At 38.0% G+C, this 20,499-nt stretch overlaps 1 protein-coding gene across 16 annotated transcripts in view; it reads right to left on the bottom strand.

Annotated features, from left to right (window-relative positions):
- Positions 1-20,499, bottom strand: part of PPP6R3 (protein phosphatase 6 regulatory subunit 3) — a 50,503-nt gene that overhangs the window by 21,846 nt on the left and 8,158 nt on the right. For 10 of the 16 annotated variants that reach the window (XR_010364828.1, XR_010364827.1, XR_010364829.1 and 7 more), the window contains exons 2-11: positions 14,926-15,097; positions 9,315-9,442; positions 7,092-7,324; positions 5,901-6,087; positions 4,957-5,094; positions 4,357-4,422; positions 3,370-3,482; positions 2,788-2,901; positions 2,001-2,130; positions 758-910 (exon numbers count right to left, since the gene is read on the bottom strand). Coding sequence is in view for 11 of the 16 variants with exons in the window: in XM_064425067.1 (XP_064281137.1) it covers positions 758-910; positions 2,001-2,130; positions 2,788-2,901; positions 3,370-3,482; positions 4,357-4,422; positions 4,957-5,094; positions 5,901-6,087; positions 7,092-7,324; positions 9,315-9,326 (1,146 nt within the window). In the remaining 5 variants the exon portion in view is untranslated. The remainder of the gene's footprint in view (positions 1-757; positions 911-2,000; positions 2,131-2,787; positions 2,902-3,369; positions 3,483-4,356; positions 4,423-4,956; positions 5,095-5,900; positions 6,088-7,091; positions 7,325-9,314; positions 9,443-14,925; positions 15,098-20,499) is intronic. The other 6 variants (XM_064425069.1, XM_064425065.1, XM_064425062.1 and 3 more) reach the window with 2 other exon arrangements.

Here is a 20,499-nt window from a genome sequence, read left to right on the forward strand (position 1 = left end):
CTAATAATCAGTCACTGGAAAAAGGGGTTTTGGACTAAAATCAGGTAAGAGAAGGTATTTACAATTTAAGCTTGCAGCTGCCAACTTAGAAGTTTACATATTGTTATTCAGTAACTAGCTTAAGTTCTACATTATTTCAAGTTATTTTTTAATCAACCAGCATTTGGATTTCTTGGGTGAACCAAGACACAAAGAGTACATCTGCTATAGTGGAAGTATGAGGTAGGAAGTACTCAAAACACGTGTTTACATCAGCAAAGAACAATGAGTTAGGTAACTGAGTCTGCTGTAGACCACCTTGCTTTGAAGTTTGAAGGAGTACAAGCTACCAAGAATAAGTGTTCCTTTACAGGACACTGCTGAGATACCATTTCGTAGGCCATACACTAACTGAGAAACACTTTGAGGGAACAACTTAGAGAAAAAATTAAAATAGCAATGAAGCATTGAAGATGGCTGAAAACTCGAGAATATCCAGTTGAAAATAAGCTTATTAAGAAAATCACTTCATGTATTTATCAAGGTGTAGCAAGTAAGAACCATTCAAGTGGTCAGAAGCAAACAATTCCCTCAGACAGATTAACAGTAAAATGCAGTATTAAAAGTTCTTAAACCAAGCAATAGACATCACAATACAAAGGTGCTGAAAAGTTAGGCTGGAAAGTAAGTTAGAGTGGAAAATTATCTGCAGAGTCAGAAAAAGCAGACAAGATCTTAACAGCAATCCATAAAAATGAAGCCAGCATAAAGTTCTTACCAGTATGACTCCTATGCTGTTAAGTTCTATAAGCTCCTGATTTACACTGCTTGTATTTGTTTGTAGAAGGCTAGATATTAATCTAATCACATTTAAACGTGTGTTTCCTACAGGTGGATCCAGTACACCCCAGGTTGTCTTCATGACGCTTTTCTGAAAAAGCAAGAAGTTTAATACATAAACCCATTAAAATATCTTATTTCAGCTTACCATTTCTACATACAATAACTGAATAGGGCTTAAAAATAGATACATTTAGCAGCTGTCTTACCATCATCCTACAAAAATCCCCTATTTTTAATTCCAAATACTGTAGCTTATTTTAATTCCACAGACAGGAAGCACTAAAACCAGTCACATGAAAGCGACAACTTAGTAAAAAAAATGACTGCTAACTACAGACAGGATCTCAAAGTAAATGAAGTCTACTCAACCTTGACAGGAATTACAAGATAGCTCCTCAGAAATAATTCTCACTCAATCCAGCTATATTCTACATTACTGCAGCATACACAGAACAGCTAGGTAGACAGTCTAAATATATTATAATATATATAATGCCTCAGCAACCCTAACTTCATATATTTTCAAAAAATTTCACATTCATTTCTCTGTTAAAATCTGCAGCACCCAGTTCAGGGTGCAGTGCCCCAACTGAAATTCTGCCAGTGCAAATGTGAGTGGAAGATACAAATAGATCACAGGTAAATCCCCTATTTATACATTTTTTCAAACTTTGGCAAGAGTATGACAGAGGTAAGTTGCTTAAATCAGGTAAAAAGCCCAAGGAATTTAGCATGCCTAGGGTGCAGAGATATGCCACGGAGCTAAGCTACTTGGGTCCTGGGAAAAGTCAAGAGAATTGCACGAGCCTAATGTGGGCCATTACAAAGTTCCAAACAACTGCAGTATCTAAATCCATGTTTCCTATCCAGACTGGATTTCCAAGCAGAAAATAGGACCTCCCTTGAGACCATACAGCAAATCTCTTTTTGTTGCTTTTAGGAAGAAGTAACTGCTCCAAGGTTACTATGCTAATTAAACCAAGTTTGTGCTGGAAAAGCACAAAGCACTGCTGTTCATTATTACTGCTTGCCTCAGCCAAAGCTCACAACATGCTAGGAAGTAGCCTGGGTGCTTGCCTGAAAGTTGTCAGACTGGGTTTTGTTTATTATAATCTGCCTACAACAGACACATGGTGAGTTTTGCTTCAATTAATTTGTTAACACAAGATTTCACTTACTTTTGGAGGCTCAAGTAGGAGTTCATGGAAGGATGAAAGTCGTGCTTTTATGGCTTCTAAAACACTTTTGTTGACAGAATATGTGGAATTGCTCATGCCTGGAGGACAGATCTCTATATGACCTTCAAATCTAAAATGCACATAAGCAGAATTTAATTAGTACCAAAACTAGTTGTAAAACATCTCTAAGGTATGTAACAGTTCTGAAAGGATGTGAAAATAACAGAGGTAAAAAATGCAAAAACCTAGGGTTACACACATATAAAAATTAAGTGTGATGGTTGAAAAAGATTTTCCCAAACATTAACCCTAGTATTTCTAAGTTTATTGTGCTTGAAATCCCGAAAATAGTTAGAGATTAAAATGTAATTTTTAATTTGTTTTATTGAAGCAAATAAAGAGCCTTGTTTGTCTATCTGAAACAACATAAGTTGAATGTACCAGAGAAATCTGTTCAGCAGTTTCTCCAAATTAAGTTGCAATAATACTACAAGTAACTTTTAAAAAGTCAATATTCAGTCACTGCACTACACCTATTTACTCTATTCCCTGTATCCAGGAACAAACTGATGAAATCTATTTAGTCTGATCTGTCTATTGGTACTCACACTAGAAAAAGCTGCAGAAAGATCAGTCATTTGGTGAAAGTGCAGTAATGCCAACCATAATCACTTGATTTGCATTTTTACTCCTTCAGCTACAACAGGTCACAGAAATGGTTTGGTCACAAGCACAAGGAAGGCATTTGCTACTGCAGGCACAAATCAAGTGAAATAATAACACTTACGTCTGTCGTCTTGTCTCAAGTAAGGTCAACAGGATTTGGATTGCACTGACAATTGCAGATTCATTTTTTTCTTTATGAAAAATATTAGACAGAAGCTGCTCTATGATTTCTTGTCTGAAAAGAAAAGCATTGGTAACAGATGAAAGCACTTCAGGATACAGCTGTTAGCAGAAGTAACTCCCACTTGCCCACATAAAAAAAGGGAAAATGGAATACAGGAGGATCTTTTCTGGCAGAAACATACACTTAGATTAACTTAAAACAAGTAAGAGAACAAAGCTAAAGTGTCCCATATTTAGTCTGCACAGTATCAAGCTGACCTCCACACAGAAGATACCATTCAATCAGGCAGCACAGGAAATAATTTAATGAGACAACTTCTCTCCCACATTCCCCACTAGAAAATCCTCCAGGTGTCCTCTGCTTACTTGCCAAGTTATTTTTCATTACAAAAACAAAAGATGGATAGTCAAGAAAATTACCCTGAAAAGAGTTTGTCATTTCTGAAGGTTTTCTAAGTCAAAAGTTAAAAAATAGTTTCTTATGAAGTGAGAATAAAATCAAAAATTCAAATCAACTTACTTCTCTAAACTTGCAAGCAGTGGGTCTGGTTCTGAACTGTTCTGTACTTGTAGCATCTGGTCTCTGCTTAGACGAATAATTTCACAGAGTGACTGTGATGCATTTGAATGCCTCTGAAACAGAAAAACAGCACTTTGCACTACAAGAATAACAACATGGTGGACTCTAATTCTTCAGTTAAAAAAGGTGTAAGTTTCAACAGGAACAAGAGCTCGCCTACCCAAAAAATATTCAGGCAGTAGTTTTATGCCATAACTAACCCTTAACAAAACAAAAACAACCCTTGAAGCGTGAGGCAGGAATCTATTTCCAACATTAAGGTGGCAAAACACGAGAGCTGAATCTTCCAACAACTTCAAGTATGCCTAAGGTTTGATATGGATCTCAAAAAGAGTGCAGGCAGGTGAACAAAACCACATAACCTTCCTCAAATAACCACACTTAATAGAGAAATCAGCTTACTGAAAAAAAAGCAAGCAGAAAACAGTAAAACTAAAAGTTCTAACACCATGTTGTACTGAACAGATAGACCAAGAGGAGTGCCAGTGATGCCTTAAGTTTTAGCTTTTATATTTTTCAGATCCTGTACTGCATTAGTGTGTAAGTGAACTTCATAGAGTGTTAGTAAGCTCTCTTCAGTTTGGTCACACAAAATCCTTCCAGGCCTGAAAACCAACTTCACCATCACAGCCTCAGGCCTGAAAAGTATCAACTAAAGTCAATCAGGGGGAGAAGCAAACTGGGGCAACGTGACTTCATTACCTGAAGCTATAATTGGACAATTAACCTCTGATATGCAAATAGACCAAACTAACATCTGAGAAAACTCATGACCACCATCCATCTTGGGTGTAGCCTCTGCGAGGCTCCTGCACTGCCCAAGGTGTAGCTGTTAAAGGCCTTTAATAAACACCCACTTTGCTCTCTAACTCTGTCTAGCCTCTGTTTTAGGTAGCCAGTCCAAGGCATCAGCACACCAATACTTACATCCTCATCTTGAGATGGGTGTACGATTTCCACAAGCCGCTGGATAATTTTCTCCTCATTCAGCCACTGTAAAGATGTTTGTGGATGTTAATAAGAATTTTTCCCAAGTGAATTAATTAAATGAACTCAAAAAATTGAAAGTAGCCTTTTGACAACTGCCACAAGCCATAATGTCAATACTTCTAAATAAGGATTAACAGTACTTCAGAAAAAAGAAAAAGTAAAATCAGCATTTTGAGCCACAGTAAAAAAGAAAATCTTACATTAATTTCAACAAACTTTGATGCCGAAGTGTGTTTGGCAATGTTCAAAACAATTTAAAAATTGCATCAGGTGTATGTTAGACCTCAAAGACTGGGGAAGAGACCAGCCACTCAGGTTCTAAGTTGTCTCCAGCAGCAGTAAGGTTTTACTGGAAAAATATTGGCAGCTCAGAAAAAAAAACAAAACCAAGAACAAACAAACAAAAACCACAAACAACCAACCCCACACACATCTAATTTCAGCATATTCAAGAAATAAACTTAGTAAAGACAGCAGAAGTTAAGCCAGCTTAGAGTTCACACATGTCAGACAGAAGTTCTGCAATATTTTACTTACATTCAGCACTTCTTGCCGGGGCTGTGGAGGTTCTATGCAAGTCAGTAGCCTGAGCAACAAGTCCATGATAGCAGAGGTCCCTATGTGCTTAATAATGAGGTCTACAAAATCATGCTTCCTCTTTAAAAAATCTACAATCTGCAAATGAAAAAGTAAACTTATATTTGCTTCATACATTTTACACGATAAATTACACCAATCACTTTTCATTTCACTCTCCTATCAAACTGACAAAATAGATGAGAACTTTCTTGAACACTTCTGCCACTTAAAGCCTGCAGTACAAGACAAGATAAAATAAAACCCAGGCACAGGGCAGATCCATACTACACGCAGTGTGTCCTGGGTCTCCTCTCAAACCCAACCTGCTGACCATAAACTACTTATAATCCAAAGCAGAGTCAGGTTTTCTTTTTGGTATGAATCAGTCTCATCTCTTTGCTTAGTGGGCAAAGTTCAACAGAGCAAAACTCTTAATACAAACAGTGTCTCAGGTTTGAGAGTCAAGTCATTGCAGCTGTTTGCAGTACTGGACCACATGCACTGAGTACAAGAGCATTTCTGAGCAAGGACTCCAAATGTTTCTCTCCTAGTTCTAAGTAATTCTTCACACCAAGTCAGGATCACTATCACTGATTCAAGTCATCTAAGTTTGCTTTTAACAGCAATAAATGCAAATATGATCACATAAAACACTGAGGCAAGCTCCCTCACACACTGATTGCATAAAAAGCTCAGGCAAATCTGAATCAAATACATCCTACTCATCCAAGTGTATTTTTTAATCATGTGCATAATGAAGAGGTGTCTTCAGCTAGGGTGGAACATGAATGCCCTCTTTTGACTCTGCTGCTATCCCTCAATTGAGTATCTTAAAGCAGAATTGCTGAGTACAACAGCTTTATCAGAGCACTTGTAAAACTGACGAGTTTGCAATTAGTTACCTGTTCTGGCTTTCTGCTGATAAGAATACTTAACACCTTGCTGAAGAAACTGGCCAGTAGAGGGTTTAGAGGAGATTCATTTAAGAGGAAGCTGTACAGTTTCAGGAGTAAGGATTCTTCTTCTCCCAACCTATCATTGATCTGTGAGACATCTGATGTAAGCAGCTCACATGATATGTTTGGGTATCTGGGAAAAGAAAAAATTATCCATCACTCATACTTTGGAACTCTCATACTTCCAGCTCTGAATTCAGAAGCTGGTAAAGCATCTGACTAAATTTTCAAGCAGGGTTGGTCTATACTAAAGTAGCAAACTAACACCAAGTAATAAAACCGCACATTCAGCCTGTAAGCTCTGTTTTCATTTAAGAAGGGCACTACTTCAATCTTCAGTAGCAATAAAACACCAGTAGGGAAGTTGACAAAGGAAAGAGCAAGCTTTCATTTCAAGATCTATTGTTAAATCCATCTCTTCAAGTACTGACTTCTTATTTGCTTCAATTTCCAACTCTACTAGAAACATTTACAGGAGGCTTGGTTTTTCAGAAATGGTGAAGTTCTGCAACTAAGAGTGTAACTTATTTCACATTATTTTAACACACCATTTTAAGAAAAAAAGCACCTTTCTGTACAGACACTAAAATAGGCCAAAAGCAGTAGAAGCGCTTTGCTGCAAACTGCTAGATGGATTTTGAGCTTGAACCTTCTCAGCAAGCCAGAAGTCATGGCCATACTCTGGAAAGGTAAATATCAGCATTGGGACTCTAAGGACATTGTTCCAAGGAGTATCATGAATCTTTTAAAAGGCACCTTCAAAACATGTTACAAATAAACAAAACAAAGCTAACCATTCAGTTATACTATCCAAAAAAGGTTTTTCATTCAACTATTTTCTTTAAACACAACTACAGGAATCTTAATGTGAGTCCTGGTTGGACCTTTTTTTAGCAGCTCCTTTGGATATGAATAGGTTTTGGAAGCATTTGTGGATAAGAAGCTTCCATTTGAAGATGATGCATATATTAGAATAATTTACTTAGAAGTTCCATGAAGCCTTTTGGAAACATAATCTAAAACACACCAATACTGTACTATACACTAGCACACAGGGATTCACACTATCAAATTAACTAATTTATTTAGTCCTCTTTCCACCTACTAAATCTCCCCCAACCCCAAAAATTTTCCTACTTATATCGAATTTTTTCATCCATGTCTTGAGGTGGCTCTTCAATAATAAATGAAACTAAGTCTTCCAAACATTCTGACTTCAGCAGAAACTCTATAAGTTTGCGATTCTGAGCCTTGCACTCCTGTAGAACATCCTCTTCATCCATCAACTCCTTCAGTGTTACATCTTCTCTTTCTAGAAGTGTATCTATGTGTGATGACGAATGGAGATCAAATTTCCAAAACATGCTGGTCTGTGTAAGAAGAATAGCAATATATTAGCAGTAGCCATTATTCTAACATCCAAAGGTAAGAGTTAGGCAGGGCTTTACTTACATGAAAGGAACATGCTAATTTGCGTTTAAAAAAAGGTATTTAATTTGCTTTTCCTATTCCTTGTTTTTAATCTATGTATTGAGTCAGAGATTCAGAACTATTTGCTCAGCAATTAATCAAGCTGGGTGATGAAATGGACAGAGAATAACTGCACTGAAATATCACCCCCACCACTGAAGAAAACATCTATAAAGGTAGAGCAATTAAAAGAATTTTAGCTTGCAGGGAGCACACTTCAGAGTACAGGAGCTAATTTCAACACTACACTAATTGTCCCTGCCTCCACAAACTTGACAGAGGAGGAATATCAAAGGCCAAGGTGTGTTACACAAACATGTCAAGGGCAGTGGCCCCAAGCACTGAAACACTCTAAGAGGCTGTAACAGACCTGTAAGAATGAACAACTTCACCTTTTCCTATAAAATGCTCTGGCACCTCTATATTAATTCTGTTTCTCCAAGACACCTTTTGAACAGTTGCTACTGAGACAACTGTGCTATCAGAAAAGAATATTTCAGTCTACAATATATCCAATAAATTCTTGCTTTCACCCCTCATTAAGCTCCATACAAACACTTCATTTCCAGCCAGCCCTGAAAACAGGGCTTTTACATGACATTTGACCTCTGACATGGTATTAACTGGGCTTATATGAATGCAGATGTTAAATCAACTGAAAAGAGATACTAGAACATGCTAAGAAAAACTTTCCTTTCCTTACAATTGAAAGCAGCAGTTTTGAGCAGCATATTTAAAGAAAGAAAGAAAGACTCCTTTTGCTCCTTTAGTAAATATTTTCAAAATGTGAAAGATTAAATCAATGTATTAGTTACTGCTACGCATTAGCAATATCAGGTCTGAGGACATGTAGTTAAGGCATGGAATTTCAGTGAACAGTATTATTTTGGCAAGGACACTTCTGTAAACTGTAGGCTGTATACAGGAGCAAGCTTAAAGGCAATAATCCAGCTATGCTGTTGTCATACACTCAAAACACCCCACAAATATAGAACAGAAATGCCCAATTCTTTTGCAACTAAGAGGCAGCATTTAAGCACTTACTTCCAAGTTGAAATGGATTCAGCATGCACACTAGAGCTACTTAGAACAGCATTGTGTCAAATTTAGTAATTGAGCAGTTTGGAAACAGAAACAACCTCAAGGATCTAGCAAAAGCTTTGTGTCCGTGATCTTTCCACTAGCAAGACTTTCAGTATTCAGTCTAAATATTATAAAGCTTGGTATACTCATTATGGAGACATTTTAATTGCTTTGAGGGTTTTAATTGTTGCTTTAACCACAACACACTGATCACCTTACTCTGCTTGACCTTTTTACAGAAGCTGTAACATTCATAACAGGCCCTAAATGACATAGCTTTCTGTTTATACAGATGGGGTTCAAACAAAGCCAATCAGGCAATGTACAGATTTATGTGACTGCAGTACTGGTACTAGTCTAACATCCCAGGCAAGTACTAAATGATTAGGAAGCAGAAAAAACCTATTTTGTACTAGAAATATTAGTAAACTTTCAAGCAGGGTTTAACACACCTGATCTTACAAATTAGCTTAAATCAATTTATACAGTTATAAAAAACACTAGCTTGTGGGTAATGCAAGCCACACACAAACTAACTGTGAGGAAGTGAAAACAGTGCATTATTAAAGTCGGAGGATATTTTTTGATTGCAATTTTTAAACCTCTAGAAAGTAGATCAAATCCCTCCCCTTGCCCCAATTAGTGAAAGTACCATGCTCATAAGTAACCATGATCAATGCTAAGTCGAGATGTAAATACCTCTGTAGTGATTAACGCTCATTTCAGTGGCTTCAGTGTATTTCTCAGTAAGTTATTTCAAGAGAAATTCAACAATGGAAAAGAGCAATAACAAAAAAAGAGGCGTACTACTGCAAACATGTTACTGTGTTATTTCACAAACTGTCTCCCAGGCAAGCTCCTTTAGGGGCTGCTCTCTCAATATGTCAGGTGCCGGCCACAGATTATTCCATCACTTCTCAACAGGAGCCCAGGTCCTTTGAAATAAGGAAAAATAAACAACATAAACTGTGCCAAAGGGAAAGTCAAGGAACCCTGAAGAGAAGAGAATTTTCTCAGGCATTATTACTGACAGTAATCTAGAATCAGCCTTCTTTGATTAGATGTTTTAAAATCAAAACATGTTATTGCTATTTTTCTCAAAGCCTACTGTTCTACCCTCCCTCCCAAAATCTACTAATTCTGAATCATCACCATGCTTTTTTTCAAATTTCAGTCCCATTAACAGAGTCGGCATTAGGCCTTCTGTCCAAAACTCACAAGTGTGCTCCTTCTAAAACTTCACTACCTGCAAATTTAGAGAAAACTCAATGGATCAGATGGTTTGTGTTACTCCCAATGTTACTTCACTTTCAGCCAGGGCAGAAAAAGACATTTGGACTTAATGCAAAATACAAAAGACTTCCAAATACGAGACATGCTCAAGGTTAGAAACTACAAGAAGCAAAATAATCCAGGATGAAGTTAAAAACTTCATCCTGGATTATTTGTGGAAAGACAACATGTGTTAAAGTTGGTAAAGATGCTGCATGTATTTGTCTGTCTTTTGTAACATGTTAGTTTTCTATAATCTCTGAAAGTTTCCAGTAAGCAAGACTGACATCCAGTTCATTAAATAGTACTTAGAAAAGTTTACATGAACTTGATCAGCAAGTGCAACTTATGACAACTCAAGACTCTGAGTAACATCTAATATCCATAAAAATATTGCTTTGTTTTCTTAATTAATATTGTTAACAGATTCTTCTCTGAACAAATGCTGAATATCATTCCATGTAATAAACACTTGACTTAAATCTGAAAAGAAAAAAAGTTCAACAAAGCAAAGAAAGCCTGCTTTCAATTGCTGGCATAGAGGTTACTGAAATTCTCACTTTTATCATGTGCTAAATGAAGAAATAATGCTTAGAACCTTTCAAACCGAGAAGGAAAATTAAATCGCCGTCTGTTACAGGGAAAGAAAACCACACAAGTATTTTAAACAGTAACTAATCAGCGGTTCTTTCTGGAGATTAAGTGCTTAAGTGGCATTTCTATCAAATGAAGTTGCTAGCAGTTGTATCACAAAGTTTCTCTGTAGCTTCAAGTGATGGTAGCTGTCACACACCTTTCCTGAACGCATTCCTCTTTTCAAGATACCAGACTAAGATGTGAATTCCCATCAGAGAAGCATACAGTTTAATTTTGGACAACGCCTCCTATACTGGACCTTTTACAAAACAGACTAACAAGTGTTGAAAGCATCCAGAAGTCTTCAGTAAATATGAAAACTAAAGTAAGCTGTTCCTTTGAGTTGAACTTTTAAGCATCATACTTAGGTTAAACAAACACGTAAAGGGGCTTTTACATTGAGTTCCTTCCGACTCAGTACCTCAGACTAAACAGACATGGGCATCTAGACCAGTGCAGAAGGAAAACCAGAAGGATTTCAGTAGCCAGTTGAAGGCTCTTTACCTGATAACTACATAGATGTCAAAGGCACATACACAGAGTTTCGGGTAGAAATTTCACAGATTTTACGGAAATGCCCGGTTTCATTTTTCAAGCAAGAGAAACTTTCAGCGTCAAGCTGAAGATTCTGTAGTATGTGAAATTCTGAGAAATGCTAAACACAGTTGTAACAAATACTGCATATAAGAATCCCCTCAGAATCTGTCACTTTTCTTTGTGCACTACTGTATTTTCTTACTGTAGAGTTCAAGTACACACATGGAAAAGAAAATTAGTTACTTTTGCACCAACATTTCCACAGATGAAACACATCTTAAGTGATGCAGCCTACTTCAGCAAAACAGGATTTAAAATTTCTGTGCAGCAACTAGCAAAAGCCAACCTAGTTGTTGGATGCAAGGAAAGCAACCACAAAAGAAGTCCTTGATTTTAGGACAGTCTTGCACTTCTTAACGATAAAAGCATTTCCAATGCAAAGAACTCCTTGATCCTAAAAACCAAGTAGGTAGGTAAGTTTAAGCAAGGATAAAGTAATGATGAAGATAATTTATTAAGCTTTTATCATGAAAAATTTTGGTAGATTATCTTCTAAGACTTTTAAACACATTAAGAGATTTGTTTCAAATGCCAAGCATGCCCTTCTGCCAGCCTCACATAACCTCACCTAGTTACTATCTAGGTACGTTTAGTGAGATTCCAGCTTGGGGCAGGGGGTCCCCTTTCTGCAGTCAATGGACACTGTACTAGCATTTATAAAGTGCTTATTTTGACACTGAAAGTGTCACATCTGTTCAAAAAAACAAAACTAAGCATGAATGCACCTTTGAAAAAAATTTACAGCTGAAGAGAATTACCAGTGAACAAAAATGACAGAAGGCACTCCAGTTGCTACTTTTTAAACTGCCTGTTGTACTCAACAGAGCATCACCCATTGTAAACTTGCTGTCTACAACTGCCTGTCCTAACCCATTTGGAATAAATTTCTTTTCAATCAAAGCAGTGAGGTTCACTGAGTACTATTAGCTAGAAAGCTGGTGTTCAAAAGCCCTAGATTTAATTACAGTACTTTACAATTACACCCAGCAACCACAAAAAAAAAATAAAAGCAGTAATAAACTTTCATGGTACAGTTGCTACATATATTAAACAAAATGTAAGATCAATTTGGCATAGAAGTCTCAAGTGAACACAAAAAAAATGTAGCTGTTTCTTCAGTGTCAGAACAGCCTATTCATGTCACAAGCCTGAAACCTAGTTGAAAAGAAATACTTCATTACTTATAATAAGCTAGTGAAGAAACTCTGCGGAGAAAGGAACAAATAGTTTGAAATTAATAGGAATTAAATAGAAGAGAAAATAGAAACACTTCTACCTCAACAGTTTAATACATACTTCTAATACCATGCACACTCCTTCCTAGTCCACAGGTGTAACTAACTAGAAGAGATGTTAAAAAGGAAACAAAACCATCCAACAATTCCTTCATGGAAGGCTGCGAGATCTTGTGCAGGCTGGCTGCACTTCATTCCTCACAGCAGGATTCCTGGATGCTTCACCCTCTTCTCAGCCACTGCTGGGCACAGGGGACACAGAGTGGGAGTTTACCAAGGATCTCTGACCCTCCTGCAAAACTGCTGCCACTGTCTCGTGCAGGGGAGCCAGGACACAGGATGAAGAGCAGGCTGAAGCTCAGGCACAAGAGGGGAGGCAGAGGTCAGTCCCTGTGCCCAAGGAGCAGGGGAGTGATCCCCAAAAAGGGGACCTGAGTCTACCTAAGCCTCCTCCTCCCACATGAGCACACTCTCAGGCCACAGCCTCCCCAGCTCCCAGGACAGCCACAGCTGGCCACATACACTGCTGCCACAGTGGCCTCCTGATGTCATGACAGGATTCCCTCCAGACACTGTACTCATTCACAGCACACATGCTCCTCTGCTAACTACTACTGTGCTTTCAGAGGGTAACTACAGCCTCTTGAGAGAAATGCAGGAGATGCCATGTGGCAGTCTTTCCCTGACTGTGAGAAAAACATCCAGAAAACTGGATGAAGACAGTGATCTTCTAACATGCTCTTGAACAACGTGCCACCTCCTGCTGAGGCAAGTTATTAAGCAGGGATTTCTACTCCCCTACCAGACATGAGAAGGAGGAGCCTGCTATTGTTGCAGAACAGTTAAGAAGTGAACTGAAATCAATTTTACCCTTATTTATCAATCCCAGCTGCACACCTATCTAGATGAGAACTATAAAACACACCTGGGGATGAGTCAGCAGTGTACCCTTGTGGCCAGGAGGGACAATGGTATCCCTAGGGTGCATCTGGAAGTGTGGCCAGCAGGTGGAGGGAGCTGATCCTGCCCCTGTATTCAGAGGCACATCTGGAATGGAGTGCTATGGCCAATCTAGGCTCCACAGTTCACAAGAGAAGCAGCTACTGGAGAGGGGTCCAGCAGAGGCCACAATGATGGACTTGAGGTCTGGAGCACCACTTATGAGGAGAGACTGTGGGAGCTGGGCCTCTTTAGTCCAAAGAAGAGTGAGGGCATCTCATTCTTGCATACAAATATCTAAGTTGGGCACCAAGATGATGGTGCTGGACTGTTTTCCATGGTGCCCAGCAACAGGATAAGGAGCAATGGCCATAAACTTAATGACAAGAAATTCCACCTCAACAAGAGGAAGAACTTCTTTACACTGAGGACGGCAGAGCACTGGAACAGGATGCCCAGGGAGGTCTGGAGACAATCCTACCCCACCTGAGTATGCTCCTGTGTCACCTGCTCTAGGTGACCCTGCCTTGCAGGAGGGTGAACTAGATGATCTCCAGAGGTTCCTTCCAACCCTAACTACTCTGCCATTCTATAATTTTTTATATAATACATTATATATATACACTTATCATGTGCATATACACCCCCCTTATGACTGAATGCCCCAATAATCTATAGCTTTGACATGAAGTATGTAAATAAATCCAAACTAGTTCAAGTTTACTCCAAGACACCAATCCCCCAAAATTCAAGAGGTCATAACTGTTCAACAGAAGTAGAACAATCAGGTGAAATCTACAGTTTGCACTGAATTTACAAGAACAATTTCATACCAAGCAACAAGTATATCCTGATCAATTCCTACACAATCTCAAACCACAGGTAACTAAGTGTTAATAAATTAAGATCTTAAATTACCTGCAATAATTACAAATTAAGACACTAATCTCTCCTGCCCAAGTAAAGATGAATCACTTTCTAGTCATTTCACATCAACTGCCAATTACAAATTTAAAATATCCACTGGTCACAGAATTCAGTTAGATTTTTCCTATTATAAATTCTTCCAATTAGCTTCAAAATGAAAATGAAGATATTATTACACTAAGAAATGCACACGATTCCACAGTAATATAAAGTGCAAGCTCAACAATGCACAGCTACCCAGAAGACACTTCTGCACTGAAACATGACGTTTAGTACCAAAAAATTCAGTTGCAGAAGACAGTATACTTCAGTATAATAACTTATAAACATCACTCATATCTACTGTGCGTCAGTTTATGAACACATTTGCTTTGAAACTCTTTCAAAAAGGTTTTGTGCCAGGAAGCAGACACATTTCCTGGCACAAAAGCAAAACACAGTAAAACAAACAGAATATCCACAACTGTGTGTCCGGAACACCCCTGATTGATTTCTCCCCCAAAGCAGGGTGAAAAAAGATAGTGCAAGAGCAGGGTTAAAAGACAAAGTTAGAATCAGACAGCTAGAAAATAATCAGAAAAAAGCTGCAAGAAAAGGGAAGGCATGGCCACAAAGCCTGAACTGAAGAAGGAACTGCAGCTTAGAAAGTGATACCTATAAAATCAGGTGAACCTATAAAATCAGGTGACTTTAGTGGACATCAGGGACATGAAAAGCTTAAAATTTAAGTGGTTTCTGAATGCTTTAGGATAAGGCTTTATAGATGCAGAAGCTAAATCTACTGCTGTAGGTCAAGTTTAATAGTTTCTTACCTGTTAAAACACAAAAGTTTTTAAAAGTTAAAAAATCAGAACGTTTTGTATTCTCTCAGGCTTCTTGCCCATTACAGGGTATCCTGGCAACAGCAAAAAAATCTTTCAATCTACAGTACTAGCAGATTAGCAGGACTGAATTAGCATTGAATTAGATGAAGCAGATTTCTTCCTACAACGACAAAAAAAAATGGTATAATTTAATATTGTTAATAGGTTCTATTCAATGGCTTGACAACTGCATAAACACTAAGGACTGTTTTGCAACAAATATAACACGTGAACAGAGGAAAGAACTTGCTAGGAAGAAAAATGTCAGCTCAGCGGAACATACACTGTAAACAAAATGAAAAGCAGCACGTCATCTGAAATATCTATTTACTTTTAAACCAATTTTAACATTTCCCTCTGTTTTTGGGAGTCAAAGGAAGAAAGTTCATCTCACTGAAATGAAACTGCCTTTATAATCTGCAATTGACTGAAACCTAACACAAATCCAGACTTCAAAAAAAAGCAAACTATTAGCAATTTCCCATAAAATAACATCTTCAGATCTGGAAGACCTGAAATACCCATTACTAGAGCTTTCTGCAGTAGGTTTTTTGCTATCTTCGTAACTATTCTCTTATATTAATGTCATTTATCCCCAAACCTGCACAGAAATAAACTAAGAAGCATTAAGAATGCCTGTTATGTTGGCACAAGTCTAAGAAGAATTCAGCCAGTTTCAACCTGAAAACAGGCCAACTTCAAAAAAAACCAACACAGACCACATCCAGGCTTCCAAAGCAACAAGCTGAATTAAGACAGCATTCAGTCACCATTATGAAAATCTCCACTTTTGCTTGTTTAATATTATTTTGCTTTACAATGGAAGAATTAACAGGCTCTATTAGGTATCCTTAACTGGGTTCAGACTGACACTTACCTGTCTGTGCTCTGGTTAACACCAAACAGGCAAGAAAAAGCACCCTACAAATTGATTTTTTTTCCAATTAGCTGTTTGTAGTAGTTGCAAGAAGAATTTCTGAAACAAAAATTCACCTTCACTTTCCAGCACTTTGAAGGGCTTTTTGATTTTGCTTTTTAACACAGGTTTCAAGCAACACAATACTTCCATTTCTTTTGGGAACATGGGTAATGCTGTTCATGGAAAATAAAAGTACTAGCAACTAAGAAGGGTAGCAAAATTAGTGGCATGTTTATTAACTCAGGTCAGTGACTACCCAGTATTTGGCATCTTCAGCTAAAAATCCCAAACTATTCACCTCAATAGCAATTCAAGTATTCTGCCAAAGAGAAGAATGATTTTACATCTTCCATGTTAAAGATCAGGAGCTGTATCTTCAAAGCTGGTTTTTGATCTTTGCAGGTGATTTAACAGATGGTCTGTGTCAACCTAAAGATCAGAGATTCAAAGAATACCTTGGGTTGGACAGGACCTTAAAATTATTTCTCTGATTATTTTAGCAACCAACATACGCATGAACAGTGTAATGCACTGATCATCATTCTCTTACAGGTCTTTTAAATGTGTTTTTTCACCTGCAGACCTTCAGGCCTCCATGCCTGGCAGAGCTGCCAACACCCTGTGAGGCAAGTGATGAACTAGAGCAGAAAAAGTAAACAAATTTTCTGGACTCAGTTCACGTCACTATAGTTTTCCAGGTTATTGTTTCTGCATTTTAAAAGTGTACCTATTTTCCAAAGCAGAGCTCCAAAAAGGGAGAGAACATCACTCCTTCAGTTATGTCATGTGGAAACAAAGTAAGAAGCCTGCTAAGCTTAATGCACTTTCAGAAGAGTTTACACATTCTTAAGATCCACAAATTTCAATTGCTAGTGGAACTACCCAAATGAAAACCACAATGATTACTCCCCTTACAAGGATTTCTTTGTTTTTTCTCTAATCTGCTTTCTGCTTGAAGACTTCAGTGTCTAAATATCACTGTCTAGCACCAAAACAGCTTCTGAATTCAATACAGTAGGATGACACAGCAAATTAGAGACACCAATATAACCAAAATTAGCACGATACTTGGAGTACATGTGTTATAGCACACCCTGGGAAGGGTGTTCCCCCAGAACCCTGCTCTGGTCAATCAGGACTTTTTCAGTCCACCTCAATCTACAAGAGCATAGAGGCTGGTCTAAAGACTGCCTTACACTCAATGGTACACATGGTTTATTAACTCACACTGTTCCTCTCTGCAGGTCAGATTAGGTACTACTTTATGAAAAAAGGGACAAACCCCTACCTCCAAAATCCCACAGGAGTTCTTTCTATAAAATAATGTGAAAAAAGAATCACCTGACTGGATGAGATTCGAGTCTATTTAAATCTGACTTTCCTACCTCCATGGATGGCTTACATTCAGCAATAGCTCAGCCAAGTGAATACAGTCCTGTCATGAAGAAGTACCCAATGCTGGAAGGTTAAAACCTTAGACCTGAAGGTAACATGCAAAGGCAGGAAGTACTGGCATGTGTACAGATGGATTACATTCCAACACAGAACTACGAAGACTCATCACAACCAGGACCACACCCATGTTCATGTTTATGTGATATACCCAGAAAATAAAGCAAGACACAAGTATCCAGGGTAGGATCCATCTTCACATGAAATGCAATAGCATGTCAAAGTCTGTTTTAAGTATTACCTAACAAACTTTATTCACACATTTTTAGATAAGAGAAGTTAACCACTATGTGACCAATTGCCATGAAGAGGACTAAACTAATTTTATTAATGCTGCATGAACTGGGCCATGTCTGTTTCTAAAACCATTCCTATGCATCTCTATTGGCCCAAACACTGAAATGAAACAAGTGTCTCTCCTACTGATAGAAACCAACTGACATTTGTGTATTCTGGTAAAAAAGTGCAAGAACTGCAAGCTCCTGACTAGTGCTGCTCTTACAGTAATTCTCTGCATGTGTTAACTTATATAACTTCATAATTCTGAAATAAAGTTGTTACATAAGCTTGACAAAACCACTAGCAGAACACCAGCATCTCTTCTAGAATGTAAGGGCCTGGATACAATTAATAAAGGGAAGCACAGGACATGGGATGATTTAGTTCTATCACCTCTCTAGGCCAGAACAAGTACAATAATTTTTATGCAACACATGTGAAAAACAGCTGAAGCACAAACAGGAGAATCTTTTCCCTTCTTCCACTGGCTTAATGGCCCAGAAAGATCCCCCAGTGAAATGACAGACTAGCAACACAAAAGTGTTTAATGTAACATTTCAGCAGAGCACTGTGAAATCGCAGATTAAGACTCAGCATCGTTCCCTACCACACCTCTCCAAATGTCAGGTGAGAAAAGTCAAAGTAATGTGCATTCCTCCTTAGAACCCCATGTGTTACCACACAATCAGGAACATCTCTTCCCAAAAACTTTTAAGTAACCCCTTGGACAGATGATTCTCAAAGATACTTGACCTGGAAGTGTTGTCCACAACCATCAATTTGGTAGTGGTGAGAGCTGAAGGGCCAAGACATTGGTGCATCTGAACTAGCCTAGAATTCTCATTTGGGAACTAATTTAAGTTGATAGAAAAATCTTCATGACAACCAAGGCAATTTTTAAACACTATGTTAGGTCTGGGCTTAAACTTCGAATGCTTTGGCTATCAGTTCTCAACACCTTGCTCAGAGGATGTATGGAACAATATCTGTATGCTGCAATGTCACCATCCACAGTCGGAATGAGGATAAGGACTGAAATTCCTCATGGTCTCTCACAGGTCTTTTAGGATGCTAAATTAGCTTATGCAAAGCAGCTTTGTTCTACCCCTGGCTGTGCAGTCACCCTCTGTTGGCTCCCCAACAGTGATGAAACTTCTGCCAAGCCAGAAAAGTGGCAAATGCAGGAGGAAGAAGGGAGAAGAGTTTTTCTGCCATGTCCATGGGATGGAACAACTCAAAGGGTCTGTCAATCACCAGGGCCAGTGCAGCCAAGGAAGAGGGAACATACCATTAGGGACAGTGCAACCAGGATCTGACTCTTCCATCTTTGCCCTAAATTACATCACCACAAGCTTGCTCAGGATGACAGAGTAGAAGCTCTCCTGAACCCAATAAATAAGATGGGTGATGTTGAACTTGGACAATTCAGCATCAGTTCTACTGTTGTCTCAACCAGCTGATAATTTGCAAGTGTAAATGAGTCCTGAATTCCTGTACTGCTACTCTGGAAATGCAAAAAAACCCCAGAAACATTGACTCACTGCTCTAGCACTAAACTTAACTTTCTTATTTGAACATTTTAGAAACAATTACTGTAACTTACAGTCACAGCCTGAAGTTGAAAGGCATGAATTTTACCAGAAGTTTCTTTTATAAGCACGTGTTTTATTCTGTTCATTGTATTAGTTCAAAGACAGCATGATTTTGGATTTTTTTTTCTCAAGTTCATCCTCCCATTCCCCTTGTGGATTAGGCCTTGAAAGTTGGACATAAATCAGATTTTGAGGCACATGAGAAATACACGGAGGTAAAAAAAAGCTATTTCAGCAACTTCTAACCAGGACACCACTGTTCCTTCTGTTTAGACAGTGCATTCGTGGCTATTAGTTGCTTTATTTTTTTCACATAAAATGCCAGTCCTGTTAAAAAGAATACTTAAAGACCATTTGTGGTCCAGAAATGGAAGTCAGCAGCTTCTAGGAGCACATCAATGTTTTGCCTCCTGAAGTTCCAGTCAGCTACAGCTGCTGCCAGAACTGCAGTGGACTCTCGCATGAAAATAGCAACTTCAAAATTAAATCCAAAGCAATTTGTAACTTCTTGCTTAACACTTCACTTTAATTCAAGGTTTCTGGGACCTGTTGTTCAGGTAACCTGGATTTTCATTGTAATTTACATGAACTGCACTAGTTAAAGGTTGTGGGCAAAAGTATATTCCTGGTTTTCCTCATACTAAGCTTTACAAAGCCATTAAAATAAGTTTTCACAGTTGCAAGCTCTCAAGTTGTTTTTATTAAGATATCAAGAAATGCTACCATATACTGAAAAAACTGACAGAACTATTCAACCCACCCTAAATGCTCATATAAGCTAAATATTCCCTTAATGACAGTATCATAAGCATGTTTTGCTTTTCAGAATGAAAGTCAGAATCCCTAACACTTTGAAGTGTGTTCAAATCCAACATCATGAACAGAAACGTTGAAGATATTTCTTCTTTTAATCTTTAATTTAAGCAAGTTAAAGCATCTTTTATTTTGATTTGCTCATGTGCAAAGATTACTAAATTGACTTGATTTCCCAAAGAGCTTAAGCCCTATCTATACTTTTTTCTACAATACCAGCATTTTCAAGTTTAACAATACAACCCCTAGGACAAAAGTAGAAAATAAAGAGAAATAAAGCAAGAGAAATAAAATACAGAAGCAGCACCTAGATACAGGGAGAATGATGCTACTTTAGCATATTCACTTCTCTAGATTTTGGTATCTGCATTTACCAAAATGCTTTAGTGCCACTTGGAATCTTCCCCAGCCTGGTGCCAATCTTACAGCTTTATTTGACCCTTGAACCAAACAAGAACACTACTTTCC

The sequence above is a fragment of the Passer domesticus genome, chromosome 6 (assembly GCF_036417665.1).
Source record: "Passer domesticus isolate bPasDom1 chromosome 6, bPasDom1.hap1, whole genome shotgun sequence".
NCBI lineage: Eukaryota > Metazoa > Chordata > Aves > Passeriformes > Passeridae > Passer > Passer domesticus.